This window comes from Psittacula echo, assembly GCF_963264785.1.
Source record: "Psittacula echo genome assembly, chromosome: 5".
Lineage (NCBI taxonomy): Eukaryota > Metazoa > Chordata > Aves > Psittaciformes > Psittacidae > Psittacula > Psittacula echo.
In genome coordinates, this window is record NC_137739.1 from 5,725,363 (window position 1) to 5,749,672 (window position 24,310).

Genomic DNA, 24,310 nt, shown 5'->3' on the forward strand with positions numbered 1-24,310 from the left:
GCTGCGGCCGGGCTGGGCACGGCGAGGGGCTCCCTCAGCACTGCCGCCGGCTCCCGCGGCCCGTCGAGGCCATGGCGGCCATCCAGAACCTGCACCTGTGGTGCAAGCAGCAGTGTGAGGGCTACCGCGATGTGAACATCACCAACATGACCACCTCCTTCCGCGACGGCCTCGCCTTCTGCGCCATCCTCCACCGGCACCGGCCCGACCTCATGTGAGTACCCGCGATGGGCATCGAGGACAAGGCCTGGGCTGCCGGCTCGCCGGGGCTGGGACCCTCGATGGGCTGCCGTCGAGCCGTGGGCCATAGCCCACCATGGGCCCTCGCCTTCCCTCAGCCCAGCCGAGATGCCATCTCCTCATGGGGAGATGCTGTGGGTTGGCGGCTGGCGCCAGGAGCTCTGCTATAGCACCCACGCTGAGGCTGTCCAGGTGGAGAGCTGTGCTCTCACTACCCACACGCATTCCTTCTCTCCCCTAGATTCTCCCTTTTTTCTTCCCTCCGTGTATGGATTATACATGCTTTAAAAGCATCTTTTCCCATTGCAAAACAAGTTCAGGCATTGGTTTTGAGGGAAGCATTTCCTCCTTTGCTTAGGCTGGGCTTTCCTTGCGCAGCCCCATGGCAAGCTCAGCTGTGAGTGGGGAGGCAAGGGCTATTTAACCAAAGTACAATAGAAGGGCAGGGCTCAGATTCCTGCACATCACTCCATTTTCCCATCCATTGCTCCGTCTGTGGGAAGCAAAGTGTTTGCCACCCCTTCCTGGTGCCATTGCTGGTGCCCTGCGGGTTTTGACCTGTTGCTGCCTAAGTGTTAACATCTGGGAAGGTGAAGAGCCAAAGGGAGACGTAGATCCTGCTTCCTAGGTGGTTTGGGTTTGTTTTGTTTTGTTACTTCTGGGCTCTTTGGACTTTGAGTTGGGGGAGTTGAGAGGGGAGGTCAAGGCAAGGGAGCTGCACAAAGATTGCCCAGGATTATCGATTTAAGCCTAGGTCTCTCCCAGTCAGATGTGTTCACAAGGCAGGGGACCACATTGGGTTGTCTGTCCTGCGGTTTTCATCCTATTCCTTGAATTCTGCCTTTTAACTTGTGCTCCCAGACCAGCCAGACGCTTGAGTTTGTGTGTAGAGATCTCTTAGAGGTCTGTTGCTTCTGGTGGAATCCCAAGAAGAAGATCTCCTCTTGCTCCTCTCTCCTCTTGAATCTTGGAAGAGGCACTTAAGACACACCTTCTGTAGTCCCGGTGCTTGGGCAGTCACCATGGCGTTGCTGTGTATGGCTTCCTGCCATGCCGTCATGTCCACATGACTCCAGATATTTCCTTTCCTTCCTTTGATTCACAGTCCCAAAGATACAGAATACCAGAGCAGAAGGGTTGATGTGACCAGGAGGTGCTCCTAGAGGGATCATGACTGCTTCCTGGCCAACTCTGCAGCTGGTCTATCCGGAGCATGGGTGTACACAGGGGCTCAGCAGCTGAAGAGCTGGAATAATGCTGTTGATCAGTTTAGTGCGTTGTTTATAATCCTTGAACTGTGGATACACATATCTTAAATAAATCCTCCTGTGCTGAAGAGGGAAGATGTGCCTTGTGGTGTCTCCCTGTTCCCATTCATTTTCTTTTATGATGGAAATTCTGCCTGGCTTTATTCAGGACCCTACAGAAGTGCTTCCGACTTGGGCCAGCTCAGCAAAGACTGCCTGGAGGTTAAAGTAGGAGAAGCTTTTATCAGCGGCCTCCCTCATCAGTGTCAGTGGTGCAATGCAGGAAAACACCAGGTGTATCCTTGGCTGGGCAAAGTCCTGCTGGAAGGAAATTATGCTCTCAAGTGGCTGGGGCTGCTGGGTGTCGTGTGTTGGATCCTGGGAATGAATACTTGTGCCATTCTCCGTCTAGCTGTAAAAGCTTCTCAGTGTTGATAGTACAGGAGCCACAGGCAGAGAAGTGCACCCATGTGGCTGTGACCCCCTGCTTCCCAAGGGCTTGGAAGTGGTTTGCCCTGAGCTTCTCCCCTTTGCTTCTAGTAAAGATCCTGGTTGAAGATTAAAAGCATCGTACTGCAAATAAAACAAGGAAAGGATAAACTGGTGTTTGCAGCAGCCCTGCTGTATTAATCGCTTGCAGGACATGATTCAGTCACGGCAGCAGTTTTGCAACAGTGCGTTTTCTTTCGTGGTTTACACAAATGCCGTTCTTGGGCTGAGGAGTGCAGGGGATTTCTCCTTGCAGAAGTTCCCAGGAAAACTTCAAGCAATTAAAAAACGTGGTCATAATCACAGGCTTCTCTTGTGGGGCTGCTGGGGGTCTCTCCTCCCCCTTCCTGTTTTCTTACTGGAAAACTTATGGAAAGTATGATAACTTCCCTCAGACTTGCCTGAGGTTGGTTTGTATGTTACCAGTGAGCAGGCAGGCTCTATAAAATCAGAAATGCATTTCCCACTCTCTTCCCACTCACCTAAGGATGCTGTGGGGGAGTGAAGATGAATGTTGAATTACCATGGAAATTCATTTCTCTTTTGTCCCAGCTAAAGAGTGCTTCAGAGCCAGCCCCAGCCAGGCATGCACGTGTGTCAGGCAGGTCTCAGCCCATTCTCTAGGGTGACTGCAGAGCCCTGAGGCTCCTGTCATCAGGGGGATGTGCAGCCTCGCAGCAGCGTGGTAAGAGGCTGAGATCAGAGCTGCTGCATGTGATGGCCATGGCTGTGCAAGTTTTAGTGGCCTTGGCTGATAAGTGAGTTAGAAGAAGCTGGGGAGCTGTGTGCCCTCAGTCCAATATTAATGCCAGATGTCAAGGAAAGGTTTTGATTAAGCTGCTTCTCCCTGGGATCTTGCTCTTTCCCAGCCTGTGAGCTGGTGTTCAGCTCCACATTCTGGGAATGGACTGGTTGTGAAATCCCCCTTGACAGCTCAGCAGCGCGGGGTGCCTATTCCAGCAGTGTTTCCTGGGCTGCTGTCAGCAGGGCAGGATGAGGCCAACAGTCATCAATACAGGCAGGGAGGGCCCTGGCTGTGCTGAGGATGGGTTGCACTCTCCATCCCCTCAGCAAAAGGCTGGGGTGGAGCAGAGCTGCTGCCTGCTTGGCCTCCATGAGGTTGTGGGTTGTGTGATGGGCATAGATGAGGAGGATGGTGCTGGGGTCAGTTGTTAGTTACCCCCAGGAGCACACTGAACAGACCAGAGCAGTGTGGAGCAGGTGCTTCTGAGAGGAGGATGAGCACATTGGGGCATCTTCCAATTGGGATTCCCAGCTCTGTCCTCTCTGCACAGGTTGTTTGGACCTCCAGGAAGAGCACAGCTGAAAGGTCCTATTCCCAGCAGAGCATCCTGGATTTGAACCCTGTGTTCCAGAACTGGGAGCTGGCAAAGGGTGTTTCACTCTTTTCCAGTGAAATATCGTATTATCTAGAGAGAAGATAGTACAAAAGTGCTGCGGAGCAGCAGCTTTTGGTACCGTCATGGCGCTGGGATTTCCCCCCATCCTCAGTCTGCTCCAAGGTCAAGTTTACAACCAAGTTAGTACTTGCAGCAGCAGCGATTCCTCCTGTGGAAGCACATGTGCTTTGCGAGCACTGGGTCTGTGCAGCCGGAGCTGTGGGTGGTCAAGGAGATTTGTGGTCAGAAGAAGCACTGGGCCACTTATTTTTGCTAAGAGAAGGATTATTTTGGGAGCTAAAAGCTTCACTTGTATTCCTGTGCTGGTGATCTCCACTCTGATTTGTTTCCAGCACTGGAGGCCCTCTCTTGGGTCAGATTATATTTCTCACCTCTTCCAATTAATTCAGTTGCCTGTGTTTTCTCAGTGGAGAACTCCCTCTCTGTTTGTATTATCTTTGCTTTCTTAGGATTACATTGGTCCAGAGAGCTTTGATATTCCAAGATAGGAGTTGCACCAGCACGATCAATTTCCAAAAGAAATATTATATGCAAGCAGTTCACCTGACTAGCCAGGGAAGAAGTGATGCTGAGCGGGCAGGAGGCTCTTGAAATGACCAAGTAACCTGGTTGTTTGCACTCTCCTTCGGGGTTTCAGACATTCACCATCAAGAGATCTGGGTTTTAGGTCTCTTACATGCCGTGCAGTGTGAAGCTGCATGCACACTAGCAGAGTAAACAGCATTCAGCGTGGCGGAAGGCCACTGACCAACAATGAGTAGTACGTTATGTCTTACGTGTCAGCATGACCGAGTGACCCGGAGCTCCCTTTTGCTATTGCAGGTGTTTTCCTGCATTTCCCTGTTACAGAGACTATTTGGGAGCAGAACGCGGAGTGAGGCAGAGTGCTGCAATCATCTCGTTCAGCTGGCTCTTAAAGCAAGCCGATTTTCTTGTCTGGCACAACCACGATGATTGTATTGTACCACTGAAACTTTCTGTGATTGTTTTTGTTGCTCTTTTTAATCCATTGTCTCAGGGAAGGGAAATCTCCGGGCAGGAGCACTGCTTGAAGGAAAAAACTCTACAAGTCCCATTGATTTTGCACAGGAAAGAGTATATGATTTAGAGGTGGGATGTGCCTTGTTTTTATGTGCTTCTTGGGGGAGTTTGACCTTTGGGTCTTATCTGTCATTCATTCTCTCCTTATCCCACATAGCAATTCCAGATGCAGGCAGCAAGGGAGGAGGCACAGGCTGTGGCATGATGGACAAACCTGGTTGAAGGCGCCTCTCTTATGTATAATGTAATGCTCCACTTTCTGTAATAAGCAGATAAAGGACTTGGCTTGCTCCTTGCTGATACAAGTCATGGAAAAACTTCCCCTGCTGCGCTCCAGATCATGTGTTTGTCTCATGAATAGGTTGCTGTGAGCCAGCTTTGCCCTGGCTTTCACACTGTTATCCTGGCTCCTCTTAGAGCTGAGGGGCTGGCTAACAAGGGTAGGTCCACATGGGTTATAAAGGTGCTACATTCAAAAATGCAAAGTTGGTCTGTAGCCTTTTCTGCTTATCAGTGACAATTTCCTCCCTGATACCAGTCGTTTGCTTCAGCTCTGTGCTAGTAGGTACAAGGATTGTAAAGTGAAACTGGGCTATCAGAAAGGAATTGACCCTGCCTGCTTGCCTGGGCAGAAGGAAGCGGTGTTGGAGAGCAGGGCTAGCAGCCAACAGGCAGTTTTGTATTCCCAATTTAGCAAGTGACAGTCACTTTAAAACAAAGCTGACGGTGGCTGTTTCCTAGGCGAGGGACGAGCTCTGCTATGGGTGAGAAAGCACATTGTGTTGTGGCTCTACTTCCAATAGCACAAACTCATTCTTCCCAGTGCTTTCTTGCCTGTCTTGCCAGGTCCCCACTTTCTGAGTTGCCAGCACAGCGCAGAGAGAGGTGGCATCTGGGTTGGACCAGAGAGGGGGAGAGCAAATCTGTGATAGGGGAGGAGGGAGGTGATGTCTGGGGACAGCAGAAAGGAAGAAGGACTGCTGACTTTGGCTTGTAGATTGCAAACAGTAATTGTCTCTTCCTTTCCAGTTACTGGTTCTGATTACAAATCAAAGGAGACAGCCCTAGGGAAAGAAGAACATTTCTACAGGCACCTTTGGTGTTATCAGCCACAGTGTTGTGTTGTGGGCAGAGGTATTTCCCAGGCACGTTCCTAGTGCAGGTTTTGTGGAGCTCTGCCAGAGGACAAACGAGGATTTGAAACCAGAACTTGGAGCTGAGGTCTGTCTGTGTGGAGACAGCTTGCAAGATGGGAAAAGAGCATGGATGTGACGGTTTGGAAAGTGCTTCCGGGGAGAGAGTGTTGTAAATCTGGCTGGCAGGCACCAGTGTACCTTTTTGAGGGGGGAGAGGAGCTAGTTTTTCCATGAGTTAGAGGTTGCTCCTGTCTGTCTCAGCAAAAGCTCTGAATTTGCATGGGATGTCTTGGCATCAGCACGTCCTGACTGCAGGAGGCAGCCCTGCAAGGGTAGACGTGCCAGAAATGTGTTGTGCTGCCTGTGGGCAGATGGCTGTGCCTGCTGAGTCTCCTGCACCTCTCTGTCCTGGGAGGTACGGCAGGTCTGTGAGTGTCTTGGATGGGATCTGACACACTGCTCCCTCCAGAGCGTCTCTGAGAGTGCAGGGTGGGAGGAGGTGCTCTGTCCCCTGCACCAGTGAGGCTTGGAGAGGCTTGAGAAGCTGGAGGAGAAGCAGCCTGCTCTGCATCACCAACCTGAGATTTTTCTCTTGTTCCTGTATTTCAGAAACTTCAACTCCCTCAGTAAAGAAAATGTGTACGAGAACAACAAGTTGGTAAGTGACTTTTAATGTTTTACTTGTGGTCTAGTCCATGACCTGGCACCTTGCTTATGTGCTTTAGCAGATGCAGTGTGCTGAGTGTGCTAGACTCAAGTCCTTTGCCTTATTCTGCATGTTTACAGCCTTCTGATTTAGATGGCAATATCTAGGTTTGCTGACTGCTTGTAAGCACCATCAGACCATCCACACTTCTTCACTGGCCTCACAGTGATGCCTGTGTCCAGTGTGTCCTGTGACAGCAGGGACCAGAGATGCTGGAGTATGTGATGCTCCTGAGGGGTGAAGCAGGAGCTGGGAGGTAGCTGGTGTGAGAGGGGAAGTGCCAGGAGTCTTCCCCCAGTTCTCATTACTGGTGCAGGGAATGAAAGCTGCTAGAAGGTGGAGACATCCTAAAACCTCATCCTGCTTGGACGCTTCACTCCAGGATGGGATTTGAGTTTCTCTTGTTCTCTTCATGAAGAAAGTAGGAGTTGAGCAGGCCAGCCCCCCTCCTGCACTGGATTCAAGCATGGGCTTAGTGCTCCAAGGAGGGAATTTTTTTCCTCCCTCTCTCCCTCACAAAGAGAGAGGCAGTGCATTGAAATGCTTGTCTTCCCTTGGCATCGCTCCACACAGCTTCGTGGCTGCTTGGCAGGAGCTTGGGATGTGAATGAACCGCGGCAGCTTACTCTTGTCTGGACTGGAGGAATGACATCCTCTGACGCAGTGAACTGTCTGAGGTGGTCCTTGCCTCTGGGAGAGCTAAACTCACCCTCCACATTCCTTAGCTTCCACTCCCCTTCAGCCCCAGCCATGTTCGCAGTGCCTGTGGCAGACCCCTCTCTCCCCAGCCTGAGGCTGCAGGCTGTGAGCAGTTACTCACACCCTCTGGGCTTCAGCCCTGCATGTTCCCCTCCTCTAGGTGAGAGTCAGAGCAAGTGTTTCTGCCCTTGAGGTTTGGTATTTGGCAGGCATCAGGGCCTCTTTGCCCTGGATGGTCATCCTGCCCAGAGTGCTGTGGAGTGCTGAGTGTTCCTCCTTCCCCAGCTGGGCTGATGGTGTCTCCTCTGCTGGCAGCTTCGCTTGTCTCTGGGAAATGAGCTGTATGAGCTGCCTCCAGTGCTTTTATTAATGAAAAGCTGCCTTGTGCCTCTCATATAAAGAGTTGCTGCCTCCTTTGTTGCAGCCTGTGTTTCCCCCACCCCTTCATTTCTTAGTTTCTTCTATGTCCTTTATTTTGGTCTCTCTTCCTTATTCCCCCTGCTGTAAGATGACTTGTCTGTGTTACTCTTTCACTGCTGATATCCTGCTGCCTCAGCTTTTGCCTCTCCATCTCCCTGTGGGCTCCTGGGCTGGCCTTCTCTCAGTCTCCTCTCCATCCTAGCTCTTACACTTGCTCTGGCTGCTCTTGGGATATGACTGGGTCTGATTTCTCTCAGTGCTATTCCTCTGCTATTGTTCAGGCCCTTCTTGATGCCTTACTGTTCAATAACTTCTTAGAAGCTGCATTATTCAACTAAAAACTCTTGTTTGAGCTGCAGTTTGCCGTATAAGGTCTTCTGCTGAGGAGGAATTTGTCACTTCTCGAGTGCCAAAAAACCAACCCACAAGCCCTAGAAGAATTTCAGTTGGTGGCATTTTCTTGCCTAAGATTTCAAATATGTGTAAAGAGGAGAAAGGCTTCTCTCAGCCTTAGGTCCAGTTTTTTCAGTGGTAATGGGTGGTGGCATGGTGCAGCAGATACGGTGGTGATCTGTGTCAGAGGACGCTGTGCCTGACAGACTCAAATGGCCTCGAGTGTATCACTTTGTCTCCCCTATGCACAGTGGAAGCAGTGGCATTTACCTCCTTGTAAAGCACTTGGAGCTGCAGTGATGAAAAATGCTGTACAGAAATAACATGTTGCTGCTTTAAAGGCCAGCCTAGGCAGGCAGGTAGAGGAGAAGGGCAACTGGGCCATGTTAGGTGATGATCTTGGATCTCCAGGCAAGAGCAGTTCGCAGGAGCACAAGGATGCTGCAGGCATAGGGGACACTATATGTAATGCTGCTCTCTGCAGTGCTCACCTGATTCTGGCCAAACCAGTTGTGTGCATGGAGCGTCCTCCTCTTTGAGATCCAGGCAGCCCCTCACACTTACTCTGTGCCCGTTGCACTGTCACCCATGGCACTGTGTGGCAGGAGGTGGCGTGATCTGCGTTGCTGCTAGGCTGCACACTGGGAATGTCCAGCAAGAAAACTCCACTGGTCGGACCAGTTGTGCAGCTAGTGCAGAGGGGAACACTCCAAAGAATATATGGAGTACCAGGTTATGAGGCAGGCGAGTGCCAGGCTGGCCTGGCAGCACAACACAACCAGAGCTAACTGGCTGAAAGCGTTTTTAATGTCAGCTCAGTTACATTTTTACTGGGCTACCCAATGGAAAAAAATGGTAATTATCTTGCTGTAAAAGAGTGGCTGTTTGTTTCTTCTGAGCAGGAATGGTTGGCTTGTACACCAACACTGTGGTGTGTCTGTGCCAGAGGTCAGATGCGGAGGGTTTTAATATGTTCAAGTCTTTTCTTTAACCCTTTCACTGTGGGCTTCAGCAGTAGCCATCCTCTGGTTCTGTAAGGGCTGCTTTGCTTTGTTGTGTTGGCGTTTCAAATGGGATGCTCCAAAGGGGGAGGGAGGAGATTTTTTTCCGATAAGCTAGGAAGGAAGAAGGCTGAAGAAAGTCCCTAATAAAGCCCTGCAGTGATTTGAGCAAGGGCAAAGCTGCTTTATGGATGTTGCAATATTTTTTTTCCTCTAGTAAAGGCTCTTGCTCAGAGGCAAAAAGGAAATAGCTTTTGCCTCCTTTATCTGACTTTGATCCTGCAGTTTCAAAGCGGAGGGCAACACAATAGAGGAATATTGGCCCCAAATACTGGCAGCATGGAGATGGTTAAGCTGGAAGGGAGATAAGTATCAGGAATTGTGCATTATTCCTCTCTTCCCCCTCTCTGCAGTCTGGGGGGTTCCCCCTTTGTTAGATAGGGAACAGCAGGCAGTAGTAGGCAGGAAGCTTTAACCTTTGCACAGCACATGGAGGTAGAGAGCTGCCTGCAAACACCTACCAGCACACCGTTAACTGGGGAGTGCTCCAGGTTGGGCTGGAAGCCTGGAAGCGAGTCTGCCAGCCTGGACTGACACATCCCCTTCTGCCAGGCCTCACTCTCAGCAGCTGTGCATACCCAGCTAGAGGCAGGCTGGAGGCAAGCAGGGGAAGCCCAGGTGAGTTCCTGTGCAGTGAGCTATGGCCAGCTTGCCGGGCCAGATTTTTGGCTCCCTGCCTGAGTTTCTCAATGCGGTGGCTGGAAGCCATGACTCCGCTGGTTTCTGCATGATGTAGGAGTTAAACTGGTGCAGCTGTTCCTCAGTAGAGTTATTATTCAAGTGGGACTGTTTGCAGTGATGTTTCCTACTTCTGATGAGGACCAGTTCTGTTGCCTGGGCTGGACAAGACCCCTTTTGTTTTCTCCTTCCTTCTCTAGGCATTTCAAGTGGCAGAGGAGGAGCTGGGGATCCCAGCCTTACTGGATGCAGAGGATATGGTTGCTCTGAGGGTGCCAGACAGGCTGAGCATCCTCACCTATGTTTCCCAGTATTATAACTACTTCCATGGACGGTCTCCTAGTAAGTACCATATTCCCCGGAGGGGTGGGAAGGATCAGAGCTTAATTCTGTGCTTTTCTTTGCCTCTTAACAGCTTGGAAAAGCAAATTAGACTGCACAGAGGCCTTTTGGTACCAAAACTATTCCAGTGGAGGATTTGAACACCAGACTACAATAGCACCAGCGGAAGGACACAGGGCCATGCAGTGTCTTTAAACTAGTGCCTTAAAACATAAAATGCAATCTAAAACTTCTTATGGTCCAGCCACTCAGGAACACTGAAGGTTTCTCTCCATGTTCTCTACCTCAGCATTCCTTTCTTGAGCACCTCCATCCCTGCTTCAGTCTTTGCCACACCACAGAGTCTAACAAGGCTGAGCTTGTCTGTGAGCCTGTGCCAATGGAACAGCATCAATGGTAGGGCTTGTACAACAAAAGCAACAGTGATAGAAGGAAGTAGAAGAAAATGGCTCCTTGCCAAGCTGGGGTAGATGGCTTTATGTCAATGACCAGCTGAGTGTATGGAGCTGCTCCTGGGGATAGGTGAGGAGCCAACTGAGAACTTATGGATCAGGATTAAAGGGAGGACATGGACAGGTAACATTATAGTGGGGGTCTGCTACAGGTTGCCTGACCTTGGAGCAGCTTCTAGTGCCTAAAGGGGCTGACAAGGTAACTAGAGAGGGGCTTTTTATAAGGGCAGGTAGTGACAGGACAAGGGGAAATGGCTTTAAACTGACAGAGGGGAGACTGAGATGAGATCTTTGGATGAAGTTCTTTCCTGTGAGGGTGCTGAGGCACTGGCACAGGTTGCCCAGAGAAGCTGTGGCTGCCCCATCCCTGGCAGTGTTCAAGGCCAGCTTGGAGCATCATAGCCTAGTGGGAGGTGTCCCTGCCTGTGGCAGGGGGTTGGAACGGGATGAGCTTTGAGGTCCCTTCCAGCCCAAACCAGTCTGTGATGATTCTCTGATTAACTGGTGTAATTGTGATAACAATTCTTTCAGACATGAAACAGAGCTGTCAAGGCGTTATATTCACGTACTGGAGAGTTTATGTGGGCTCACAGAAGTGTTGTTGTAGACTTGGTTTATATTTGGCTCTAAGCTCACACAAAATCAAATAATATGATAAGCCAATTTCACAGGTTCCTCCAGAGGAAACTTTAGAAAGTGGGCCATGAATGACTTAACTGGTTAAGGTGAATCTAGATGGAGAAGACAGATATGTATTGAAAATGTCCTGTATCTTGGAAAAATAGCACAATTCACTCTGAGAGCTGCTTTTAATGCCTAAATTCTTCCCCCTTCTCAACCTCTTTACACGTTTAAGCATGCCTTTTCCTTCACAACCTCTTCCTCCCCCTTCATTACTTTTGTTTCTTGTCTTAAACCCATTCTGATTGAAGTCAAACAAATTCCATCGTGTTTGTGCCAAGTGATGAGAATCTGGGTCAGTTTGAGGCCTTTACCCCTTTCCCTCTAGCATCTTACATACTGTGTCATCAAGCACAGCGCATTTTTATACTCTCTAGTGTCCCACAAAACACTCTGGTTGCATTCCTGTTGCTGGGGTGAATGTACATGTCTGAAAATGAGCCCAGCCAGGAATGTGCCCTCTGACACTAAGCAGACTCCTAATACCATAGTCATGCCCTTCAAATGGGCTCCAGCAAGACCATGAAATAAGCAGGACACAGGAGGCCAGAGAGGGTGAGCAGCCAATATTTTATTGAGGTCATGCATTTATGGAAGAGTAGAGCCGAAGCCACCAATCTTTGTGCTGGGCTTTGGGAATTCAGTGAATGGCACATGTGGGAAATGAAGAGGCAGCATGAGACTAAACCCTTTGCTGGGTGCTGGTTGCTGCTGTAAGGGAGCCTTGGGTGTTTATTTGGATAGCTGGCTTTCTTGAGGGAAGGCTGCTGGAGCTGGGCTTCCTCTCTGCTCTCTGCCCAGACTCTCCCTGTCTTTACTGAGAAGGGTATAAATCTCCTTTTAGATGGGTGGTCATTTAACTGGACGCTCTGAAAGTGAAGCTGTGACTCAGATATCCCACAAGGAAAACAGACATCTCATTCAGAATAAAACGTGGAGCAAAAATAACATCCCCATGAGAGGGATGAGGGGTCTTGTCTGTAAAAGCTGTGCCTGAAGCCTTATTTCCCAGGGAAATCTCCCTGCACTTTCCAGGGCACAGGGTGTCATTCCTTGCTCGACTGAAGTGTGTTGGAGGTTCTTTTTCCTTCACTTTGTGTGAATTTAGAGGGTTTTCTCTTTCACCTGTGAAAAAAATAGGATTGGGTGGAATTACCCTTTTTTTTTGGTGGTCATTTCTGTATTTAACCTGTTTGCTCCATCAGAGTCCCAGCTGGGATGTGGGATGGACATCCACAGCAGCGAAGGCTCGGGGTAGGTAGGCAGTCTGAAGCACAGCAGCTTAAACAAAGCAAGCTCTCCGTGCTTCAGTTCCTCAGCTGTAATACCCAACAGCAGTGCCTGTTTCACTGGCAATCAATTCCAGCCATACTGTCGTCGAGGTACAAACCCAAGGTGTTGTCCACACCGTTGATGGATGGTGTTTTGTACTTTTCCACTTTCTACATCCCCCTCCATGGAATTCCCTGAAAAATAAAAAATCAGCAGTTTCAGCTGAATGTTGCTAAAATTCACTTGTTGCCTCTTGTCCCTTACTCCACAACAGAACTGCTTGTGAAGGAAGCCTGTGTCTCCTTGTATGCTTTGCTTGTTACCCATCAGGCACCTCTGGATCTCCTTATATTGTAAATTACATCTAAGCCCATGGGTTTGCCTTATGTTTCCTTCAAATCTTTCTTCTTCCTTCCAGTTGGAGGCATGGCTGGAATCAAGCGTCCTTCCTCTGAGCCTCAGGAGCAGCCTCTTGGGAAGAAAGCTGTTTCCGAGCCTCCTAAGCCAGTACCACCAAAGCTGCCTCCTGCCCACCCACCAGCCAGAGCTAAGCCAAAAGAAACTTCCCCAGTCATCACGGTAAGAAATGTGTTTTGGGGTGTTCTTTATAGCTTAAGTCTGCTCAGTGCGCTAGGATATTGGGCTAGTTCAGTGCTCCTGGTGGTAAGGACTTGGTCTCTAAGTTTTCTGCTCACTATGGGGGATTTAATCCAGAGGCCTGGTTACTGCACAGATTCAGGTGGGGGTCACTGGAAAGCCATCAGAGAGCTGGGATTCATCTCGTGGTGAACAGCTATGCTGCTCCTAGATCTTGGGGATGGAGATTTTTAACAGAATGTGTTATATTGATTAAGTTCTTGAAAACAGTTTCAAAACAAAGCAGGGAAGAAAACAGGGTGGAAGAAGGGAAGATCCGCTCTCAAAATGGTAAGGCCCTTTCCCAGCTGATTGAAATCGGAGACTTCTGCACTTCAGTTTCCCGCAGGCAGACAAAGCACCCTGGTCCTCTGATTTTGTGGGAACCAGTCCCCCTTACTCTGCCTTCTTGAGGGCTGTTCCTCTTTGTATGAGCAAGGGTTTAGTGGGAGCAGGGCTTTTCTGGGTATCCCTTCTCTATCCTAGCCAGCTGACTATCATGCCAAACATTCGCCTGACTATGGGAGCTCCGTAGCTGTATGCAGGGCCACAGTGCTGCCTGCTCACCCACTGCTTCTCCCCACAGAAAGGGGTCCTGGCAGACAGCGGGAATATCCCAAGCAGCAGCTGTGGGGTCTGTGGGAGCCATGTGCATCTGGTGCAGCGCTACTTGGTCGATGGGAAGCTCTATCACAGGAACTGCTTCAGGTACAGCTCTTCAGATTTGGGACCTGTGAGTTGCAGAGGGGCAGCCTGGTTCCTTTGGGACTGGAGAGAGGGTGGTGTGGGGCAGAGTGTCAGAGTGGAGGCAAGCTAGACCTGCTCTTGACCTGTCCATAGGGGAAACCCTTTGCACAGGCCTGTTTTCATCCACACGTTTCCCACTTCAGACCTTGCTATCAGCAGCTCCTGGTTTTGGTGCCTGAGGAATGTGCACGCGGGGCCTGCTCACTGCCAGTGTGGTACCTTCACCCTCCCTGTGCTGACGGTGGAATCATGCCTGCACTCTCAGCTGCATGTCAATGGCTTCCCAGTGCTCTGGAGAATGTTTGCTGAGATTTTTGTATCCACAGGTGCAGACAGTGTTGGAACGTGCTTCTTCCTGGAAGCTACAAACCTGGGCCTGAACCCAACACGTTCATCTGTATCAGCCACCAACAGCCAGACAGTGTCCAGATCTCTGGTCTCCGCAGCACCGGGACCAAACCTGAGAGTACCCCAGCCGCTTCTGCTGCCAGGGCTTTCCAGAAAGCAGCAGAACCCAAGAAACCAGAGCAGGTGTTGAAGAAACCCAGCCAGGAAGGCCTTGCTAATTCAACCAAGCCATCTGTTTCATCTTCTGGAAGCTCTGGCTTCAAAAGTGTAAATACTCCATGGTCCTCGTCAGCTGTAAATAAATCAGATGACTGCAAAGGTACCCCATTGGGAAATAAACCAGATCATCGTGGAGGTGCCCCCCCAAGGCCTCCTTGGACAACCTCCACAACAAAAACACAGCAAGCCCGAGAACATTTCTTTCAGTCATTAGAGTCTTCTAGCAATAAACCCTCTGACACTAAAACCCAAGTCCCTTCTCATGGCCCTGCTAAAACTGCCTCTGCCAAAACCACTACTGAGGTCCGTCCAGTGAATGCTGCGAAGGATCAGGCACGTAACCATATTATACAGGCTCTGACTGGATCAAACACCTCTCCAAACAAGCCAGGAGGACTCAGTTCCGCTGGCTCCTCAGCATCCGGCAGGTGAGTACTATTTCTCTTTCCCTTCGTACTCCCGAGATGATCATTGGGCTAACTTGGAGAAGTCCTGATCTTTCTTCTCTTTTCCCTGACTGCTTTTGTGGCTGAGATTTAAAGACATGTAGAGGAACTAATCCAAGTCTTTGGAACAGAGGCCAACAAAAAGGTCCATCCTTTCAAAAAGACTGACTAGGTTGTTCTTTCTTGCAGTGGCAAATTTTCTCCCACCAGTTCTCAGTGGCAGAGTCCAGCTCCAAAAGCACAGCCCAGCAAAATAGGGTACACAGCACTAAAACAGGAAAAGATTACAGACCCTCTGCCCAAGAGCCAAGCTGTCAGCAGCAAACCTGTTAACTCTGTGCACAAGCCAGAGTCAAAAGGCATCAAAGGTGAGGATGACTGATTCACATACAGCTCTGTCTGGACACAGCACACCATCTCTGCACCTTTCTCCTGGACCAGTACAATGAATGTGTCAGTAAATCCTATGCTTTCTAACTGTACCACCACATAAGAGTTTTCTGAGTTCTGGGGCTCCATATCCCTGTGCAGTTGCTCCCTCCAGCATGGTGAGTTTTTCTTCTCTGATGACTTCCAGGTATTTGAATTTGTACTAGCTGTCACCAAACGTTGGGATCATGGTGGATTCCAGAGGCGCAAGTACACTTTCCCAGATGGGAGAACTTGCTGGAACTTTAGGATGATTCCATGACTGCAGCTAGGGCTCACCCAGCTTCCTTGTCTCTGGTTTGCTGCAGTAACATCAAAGTATCTGCCTCAGTGCATGGCTTACCTCCTAAGATCCTCCTGAGACTTAAATCTCCTTGTTTCTTTTGGTTGGATCTGCTGTTATCTTGCTATGTTCCTTTCTTTAGGAAGCACGAGTGCTGGTGAAGACAAGCCTGAGAGCCCAGCGGACTGGAGATCTCGATTGAAGCCTGTAGCAAACAAGTGAGTGTCTTGGAGCTGGTGGTTCTCCATGACAAGCGAATGGGGATGTCCAGGCTTGCATCTGTGTTTGTTGCTGCAGGTCTGCACGCACATAGGAGGAAAGAGCTCCTGTGTTTTAATGCTTCAGTTTTCAGCAATCTGATGGAAAAGGGAAAGGCTTTCATTCCTGGGGGAGGGAAAGCATGTTTCAAATTGCTGGACTCTGATTAGAAAAGTGAGACCAGTTGGAGATCCAGCCTAGGATGTCCAGAACTCTTCCTGAAGACCATTCTGCAAGAGGGATGGTTTCCTACCTTTGTCTTTCTTCTTTGCAGAGACCAAAGTGGCACTAAGAAGCCTCCTGGTAATTCCCAGGTGGGAACACAGAGTCCAGAACACAAGGAGACGAAGCCAAGCCCGTTAGTTGTCCCATCAGCAAAGCAGGACTCTGGTATGAAGGACATAAGCTTTGCCTTCATTTTGCTAGTTAGGCAGGGGACAGACATTGGGTGCTGCAAGGCACAGGTAACGTTGGTTGAAATAGTGCCTTGCTTTCAGGGACGTTTGTTCTTTGCACCTCCTTTTGCCCTGTGGTGGAGACCACAGGGAGACATGTTTGCCCAGAGAAGACTCTGTCTTCACAGGGTGCCCTTCTTCTAGCAAGATTTCACTTACTCTCTCTTGCATAAATGTATAATGGTGAGAAAACCCCATGATGGTTCCAAGCCATTTATTCTTCTCCTCCACCCATCTCCTACTCTGGCCTTGTAATTGGTGGTTTCTCCCTGTTTCTTTTGGGCTTGTGCCCCTCCCTGTCATCTAGGGCTAGTAATGAAGGTGGCTAGTGATGAGTGGCAGAGATGCTGGGCAATAAAGGGATTTTTGGGAGATGAGGGTTGAAATTTCTTACCCAAAACCTATCTGTGCTTCTGTCCTTCTTAATCCAGCTTCATCTGGTGGATTCATGAAGAAGAAGTTGATCCCCAGCTCAGATCTTGTCAGGAGCTGTCAGAATTCAAAGCAAGGCTGGGAAGACCCTGGGGGCTCAGCCAAGAAGGAGGAAGAGGGCAACCAGTTGAAGAAAAGCACTATCACAGGTAAGGTCTCAACTGCCTGCTTAAAGGCACTCTTTCCTTTGCACTGTCAGGGAACAGCCTGACTGGTCAGTATGGGAGATGTGTCCCTGAGTTTCCTGTGGCTGTAGTCATGGGGTAAAAATCTGTGTCCTTAATTCATATTAGCCAGCTTGGCCTAAGAAGGAACCATCCAGGCCAGAGAATTCAGTGGGAAGGGAAGAAATGAAAACAGGGATTTGTCAAGGTCACTGCCCTGTCATTCTTTAGACTCAAAGCTATGAAGAGGACCATCTCCTCATTCAGAGAACTGGGATCTAGTTGATATCTGTTCCCTTCAGTTGAGTGGCTTTGGAAAATGAAAGGAATGCAGGGAACTATCAGCCAGAGTCTCCAGCTGGTGGGAGCATGGTAGCCGCAGCCTTGGCTGCTTTCCTTCTTGGACATTCAAAGATGTCCTGACCGGTTCTGACCAGTTTGTTCCTACCCTTAATCCAGTTTCTTCTGTATGTTCAACCAGAGCTTTACTGTGTGCCTCTGTTCCTTTGCCCAGTTGTTTTTGCTCCTACGTATCCCTTCAGAATGTAAATGAAACTTCCTGGAACTTACCTGATGTTTGCTGCGGTCCTGTTTGCTCAGCTTGTTTGATCTCCCCTTTTCTTACCCCATTTAGCTCTGTTTTATCTGTTTATCAGGGCTCAGCCTTTGCTCAGGTGTTTGTCTTGGAGCAAGCAGGATTGGTCCCAGTGGCACTGTGGCCTCAAGCTATAGTATTTGTCAGCTGGTTCCAGCATTGTCCTTAGCCTGCTCCTCTGATAGCTACAGAGCATTCAAAGTCCAGTTTTGTTGTCTGTTTTAAAAGTTTACCATGGCTCCACTTCCCAAAACTTTCCATCTCCTTTTTCCGCAGACTCAGCCCCAAGGATCAGCATTACATCCTTCCCAGGAAGTGAGCTGTTAAGATAAGGGAGGCTGGGTTATATCTGTCTTTCTAATGCTTACTGATTGCTGTTGGGGAGTGTCTGCTATGGGAAACTTTTCCCAGCAGTCTCCCCCTGTTTTATCACGTGTGTCCAAGGCTGCCATCCCAAAGGCTGTTCTCTTGCTGCTGTCGCTTGACAGCCTGTGGATTAAGGACAGACTTGTTGCTCCTCTGTATAGGTCTTTACCTCAACATTCAGAGACAATCAGCTACCATTCCTGCACTTAATCCTCTGTGTGTTGTGTGGGGCTGTGGATGGTGAGCATTTCTGTAGATCATTCATTTTCTTTGGGATAAGTAGAGTTTTCTTTTGAAAGGGTTTTTTTTGAGTCATTTTGCTAGCTATTCCTCTCCAGTGACCTTGGTCTTCTTGTGATCAGTGGTGCAGCTTTCTGCCTTGGTTGGAGGTGCTATAGAGATCACTCAGAAGCCTGGAGATGCAAGGCTGAGCTGGGAGAGGGAGGTTGCTCAGGCAGTAGCAGCAAACTGCTCATGGCAGGCCAGGTCCCTCTTGGAGGAACCTTTAGGAGAGGTTAGAAAAGAAGCCAGGTTGGACGGGGCTTGGAGCAGCCTGGTCTAGTGGAAGGTGTCCCCGCCCGTGGCAGGGGGTTGGAAGTGGATGAGCTTTAAGGTCCCTTCCAACCCAAACCATTCTGGGATTCTGTAAGTGCAAGTCACAGGTAGCGTACAGGGCAGCAAAACAGCAGCATCCAGAAGGAAGAGTACCCTGACAAAGGCCTGCAGTGCAGGGACAACACAGCTCATTGCTATGTGCAGCAGCATCTCCTTTTGCACTCTTCCTAAAGAACACAGTAGAGCAAGGCCTGGGCAATTGGAGAGGTGTCCTTGAGTGCTTCCTCGAGTCAACACCAATTGCCAGAGACTCTCAAGAGGCTTCCCTAGTCTGTCCTGTCTTTCTCCTTGTGTATGCTGAGCCTGCACTGCTGCTGCTTTTCTTACAGCTACGCTCTTTTGGTACTAGAGTTTTCCTTCCTTACCACATCATCCACGTACGCCTCTGTTCTCTCTCTGTAGTAATTATCCAGCCCAGCCCCTCGGGTATCCGAATACCTCACACTCTTCTGTAGTTATCCTTGCAGCACAGTTGGGCAGAGGAAGCTGAGGCACAGTGGAACAAATACACATTGCAAAAAGAATTGATTTTAATAGGTGTCCAGGGCCTAAATAATGCTGTGTAGTGGGGCCTTGGGGACTTCTCACCTAGGAAGTGTTTTGTGGAAGGAATTGAACCTTCGTTTCCTGAGACCTGTGATAAGGTCCCCTAGACCATCTTTATTTCATGAGTATTTACTGATACTTCTTTTTAAAAGACCACTAGAGGGGTGTTTTCAAGTATATCTTAGTGTTTCCTCTGACAGTAATCCAGTATTTCTGTTCTATCCTTTGGAAGCTGTGACTTTTGCCACAATAAGTATCTTTGAGTTGTAACAAGGTAAAGAATGGATGTGGAAGTCAATATTCTTGGGTGGAAGATTGAAAGTCACAGCTGAGTTAAGGTGACTGGCTATGCCCTGGGGATGAAAGTAGCACCCTGTGACCAGAGGGTATCTGAGTAAATCAGGCCGTGCTGTTTCCTATGGACGCATCTCCCACCTTAGTCAAGGGTGCCGATGCATGCCTGTTATCAGTGGCATGGCAGGGATCTGTTGTGCTCTGGTGGTGTAGGCACTGTCCCACACCACAAAACTGTGTAAAGTGTTTTGTGGAATTCTTTGGTTTTATGGTTTTTTCCCTTCTAGTTAAACCCTCTGCTCCGAAAAGTACCCAGAGCCCTGAAGCAGTGTCCCCAACCAAGGTATGGCTGGAAACCAGGTGTAAGTGGAACAGGCTGGGGTTGTTGGGTGTCCTGTTGGAGTGCTTGCCCACTTATATCTCAGTTTGTCTTATTGGGACGTAATAAGACAGTAAGGCAGCTTGTCTTACTGTTTGAATTCCCAAGGAATGGATAACACAGAGCCAAACAAAATTCTGGTGGACATTGTGACTCCCAACAAAGGAGGGAGGATGTCTCTGGACTGACAAGTGTGGGTAAATCTTACCCTGTAACGTGTCAGTGGCCACCACGCTGATGACTTGGCCCTTCCAGGACATGGCTCTGCAGTTGGGCTCCTGATGTCATTTCCCATCTTGGTTGGAGCTGTGACCTCAGTGGGAAGCCTGAGGGCACTGAGCTGTATTTGGTCCTACATTTGATTTTGTAGCTGCACCCAGACTACCTCCCTGAAGAGGAAATCCAGGACAAGGTGCGTGACATTGAGAAGCAGCTGGATGAGCTGGAATTGAAAGGAGTGGATCTGGAGAAGCAGCTGCGTGGCTGCGAGGGAGGTAAAGGAGACTCTGGGCCAGCTCTGATACAGTCGGAGGTGTGAAGCTCGTGTCTTACCCCATGGCATTCTTGGCTCCGTTTCTAGTAGCTCTTGCTACGTGTGAGACACCAGGTTGCCAAAAGTGCCTGATATAGCAAGATAAAGCCCTGGGAATTTCAAACCCTGTCTGGCTGTTTCCTAACCTATTGTTTGAGCAAGGAGTTCTGTTTATTTGGCTGAGGATCAGGGAGTTTGGGAGTGGAAGGCTGCTATTGATCTGACTGATCTGATCTCAAGCCAGACTGGTTGTCATGGCTGGCTCCAGTTTCACAGGGGTTAGTGGGTTCATTCAGAATAGCAGAGTTGAGCTGGCCACTTGGGAGATGAGCTGGGTGCAGAGTATCTTTGAGCATCTTCCTTGGATCTGCAGGGAGTGATCTGCATCCTGTACTCCTTTGTACTCAGGAGTACCAGAATGAACTGTAGCTCGTCACTGCCTGTAGCTCATATTAGTCATCCTGGGCTCTCCCTCAAGTATTGTTTGTTTGAGCCAAGGAGACTGAACTGATGCATCTTCTGAAGGAATCTTTCCCTTTGTCTCCTCTTGCAGATGAGTCTGAGGATGCTCTCATGGTGGATTGGTTCAAACTGATCCATGAGAAACAGCTGCTCCTCAGACAGGAATCAGAGCTGATGTACAAGTAAGTACAACCAGAAATTTACCCATCTGCTTGAGCGCTTCACCTGGGAGCAGTAAGCAGTGAACGGAGAGGGAGTGTGGCAGCCCCAAAAAATAATGTGCCAATTGGTGGGAGGAGGGAGACTTGAGGATGTCTCTGGGAGAGCTGCCAGCATCCTGATGGGCCTTTGAACACTGGTGATCACCCAGGGTCTGTGACGAGCTCATGGGAGGGAGACTTCACAGATGTGATGGAGGAAGATTTCCCCTGACCCACCAGCCCCTGCCAGGTAGTGGGCAATGCAGAGGGAAGGCTTTAGCGTGATGAGAAGGGTGCAGCCCTGGGCATGGAGGGGCAGTTACTCACCACATCCGTGCTTCCTTCCAGGATGAAACAGCAGAAGCTGGAGGAGCAGCAGTGGAACATTGAGATGGAGCTGCGACACCTCATGAACAAGCCAGGTAAGGACCGGCTGCACTGCAAGTCCTGCTGGCCCCAGGCTGTGTGTAGCCCTCCACTTTGTGTGCCAGCCCTGGGATGCCCTTCAGATCCAAATGACACTGCCAGGGATTGCAGTTTCACTGTGGGGTGTCTCCTGACTGCACTGTTGAGCTGTCAGTTGCAGACTCCCTGTCACATCCAACCCACCTGCACTGGATTTGAGTTGTGCCCATGAGCATGAGGATAATTTGGGCCTGTGACAGGGACTTGCTGGAGTAGGGTGGAGGCAGGAGCCACAACAGAGAGGTAACTAACCTATAGCTGTGAGATGGGCTTTCTTTGTCTTGTGCAGAGGAACTGAAGACACACAGGGAGAAGGAGCGAGAGAAGGAGCTGCTGGAGTCGTACCTAAACACGGTCAATGATCGGAATAGCATTGTGGAGTGCCTGGATGAGGACAGGCTCAGGTGAGGACCTCCAGATGGTGGGAGATGAGCCAACACCAGGGATGATTTCCACTGTACTTCTTCCACTGCCCAGGCTGCAGGGCTGGAGGAATGGCTATAATCCAGATTTCTGCTCCATGCGAGATAGGCAGTGACCTGTCACCAAGCATCTCATCCTAAATGCTGCTGCCATTGCTTCCTTGGCAGCTGTTAGAAACTGAAATCAGGACCACAGCCATATTCAATGCTCTTTCAAGCTAATGCTGCTTTGAACTGTGAAAAGAAGGCAGGGGGAGAGAGGCTAGAGATGGGGAAGATGGAGGCAGTATGGGAGCTGCAGGAGAACTCTGGGAATATGAAGGCAGGAATGTGTTCGTCTGCTGTAGCAAGTAAAAGAACTGTAGCTGCAAGTTGGATCCTCCCCAAGCTCAAAGAAAGACTGCTGTGTCAAGTAGCTGGATTTGTGCCTCCTGTTGCTGACAGCAACCTCTGTTTCTTGACCTCCGGGCACCCACTCCAGCTCAAGTAGAGTAATGCCTCAGCTTTTGGCTCTGGCTTTGCCCAGGCCCATGGAGATAGCATTGCATTGGTCCCTGGTTGTGATGAGCACCCTTGCAGCACCCCAGGCCACTGATGTCTCATCTCCTAGGGTGTGGTGTTGCTTCACAAGTGGTGAACTCAGATGATTCATAGACCAGGAAGGACCTCTCTGCTCCAGTGCTGGATATCCAGGGTCTGGAAATCCCCACACAGGCCCTTGCTCTCAAGGGAACCAGATGCAATTTGCTAATATCTAGGACTCCTCTAACTGCTTGTTTGGCTGTTTTTTTCCTGCACCCTTCTCAGAGTGTGCTCTGGAGGTTAGCATTTCTGATGGGGGAGTTGTCTTTGCATGGGTTTTGGTGTCTACCACCTTGTCATGAAACACAGCAAGTTTTCTAATGCCGTGTTCTGTTACAGAGAGCGAGAGGAGGACCAGATGTTGGCAGACATGATCCAGAAGTTGGGTAAGGGCCCACTGTACCCTATGGAGCAGCACTGGGTGGCTCTGTGGCTGTCTGGGGTGGGTCTTAACCTGCCCTGTGTCTGCACCCTCTCCTGCAGATGGATCTCTGGCTCCTGGCTCTCGAGAGAAGAAGAACAAGTTCCGCTTATCCAGAATATGGAAGTCGAAAAATAAGAGTAAAGCTCAGGAGTGATGTTCCTTTGCCCAGTGGCTCAGCAAGGGCTATCATAAGTATGTTTCTTCCTCGCTGCTGCTTTCCTGGAGTCCTGCAGGACTGTGATGAGGTTCTTCTGCTCCCTGACATGGAGAGTGCAGGTTTGTCGACCAAAGGGACAGTGCGAATCCCCTCTGGCCCTGGTATGGGGGTCAAGGATACCTTTCCCAGAAGGTGGACTTTAAAGAGTGTTTTCCTTCTTTGGATCTAGCTCAGAGCTGGCTTCAGCCCTGTTGTCAGCTCAGGAGGGCAGAGCTCAATTTGCCCATCCACTGCTCAGGTCACTGCATTCTTGAATGCAGGAGCATGGCGCTGCATGTCACACCACAGTGCCCCACTCGTGTCAGCCAGGGCTGCACTAAGGGCACTGCACTGGTCTGCAAAAGGGCCACACTCCCTCTCTTCCTCTCTGCGTGTGCTGTGGCTCCTTGGCCAGGATCAGAGACACAGAGAGGGAGGTTCTGTGGGGTGAGAGAGATTGAGGGTCTTCCCCGTGTAATCTGGAGCTGCAGGCCTCACAGCTGGGAGGAGGCAGAGAGTAGAACCCCCTCTGTATCTGTGGCATGGAATGTCCTAGAACCAGATTGTTTCAGCAATAACACTTCCGATTCCAGACCTCCTTTTGGGAGTCTCTGCAGGCTGGTTTCTCAAAGCTCATTGCTTCATTCCCTCTGTGGGGGAGATGCGTAGCTCCCTTATTTCTCTGGCTGCACAGTGAAGCAGGGTTTTCATTATGGCCCATTCTGCTGAAAATGAACAAAAATCTTCTTTTAATAACCTGGTGCTAACCGGGAGCAGAAGGACATTAATGGGTTTGCCTCATCCATGAGTCTTCTGCATGGGACCAATGCTTTAGTTCCTGAGGCTCCGTCCCTGGGCAGCCAGCGCCCTCAAGGGGTGCTGCGGTTCACATTGGTGAGACAAGGCAAGTACGAGCATGTCCTGGGCTGCTGGCAGTGAGTCTTTGTACTCTCCACTCCATCCAGTGACTGCAGCCAAACACCTGCCTGGTGTGGCAGCATCCTCTCTTCCCAGTCAACCTGGGGAGCAGGGATGGAGACAGGCAGGGAAAGGCCAGATTCATTCATGATGCCTCTAGCTCTGCTGTGTGTGGGCTTCCCTCCTTCCTCCCAGCCAGGTACTTTGAGGTTTCTCCGGGTCCTGTTCTCCAGCACGGCCTGGGGTTTTGCATAGAGGGGGTTTGCTGCCCGCCCTGCCCGATAGCAAAGCAGAGGCGATGCGTCCCTTACCCACGAGGTGGCAGTGGGACTCTCTGTCCCAGGAAGCCTGCCCTGGGCACCGCAGGGCTGTCTCGGTGAGGTACCAAGTGCCTGAGGGGTTCCTGGTGCCCACACTGTGTGTGCATGTGGTGGGGCACCCTGTACCTGCATATGCTTTTGTCCAATAAAGAACTGCTGGAGCACATCTCTGAGTCCCAGTGTGAGTTTGGATGTGGGATGTGAGCTGCCCTGATTGCTGTGAGCACTGATGATCCCTCACTGGAGCTGTGAGTGGTAGCAGGACCTTGGCATAGCTGTGATGGAGAGGCTCCCCTGCC

The 24,310-nt window shown here is 50.0% G+C and overlaps 1 protein-coding gene across 1 annotated transcript; it reads left to right on the forward strand.

Moving 5' to 3' along the window:
• Window positions 1-24,169, forward strand: MICALL2 (MICAL like 2). Its single transcript, XM_080617267.1, has 17 exons — window positions 1-214; window positions 6,184-6,232; window positions 9,732-9,873; window positions 12,697-12,857; window positions 13,501-13,622; window positions 13,988-14,656; window positions 14,864-15,042; window positions 15,529-15,604; window positions 15,919-16,034; window positions 16,531-16,680; window positions 19,399-19,454; window positions 19,861-19,984; window positions 20,576-20,666; window positions 21,033-21,106; window positions 21,439-21,553; window positions 22,493-22,539; window positions 22,637-24,169. Exons 1-17 carry the CDS (start codon window positions 72-74, stop codon window positions 22,729-22,731), a joined length of 2,409 nt encoding a protein of 802 aa, XP_080473393.1. The 5' UTR covers window positions 1-71; the 3' UTR covers window positions 22,732-24,169.
• Window positions 24,170-24,310: the final 141 nt, after the last annotated feature.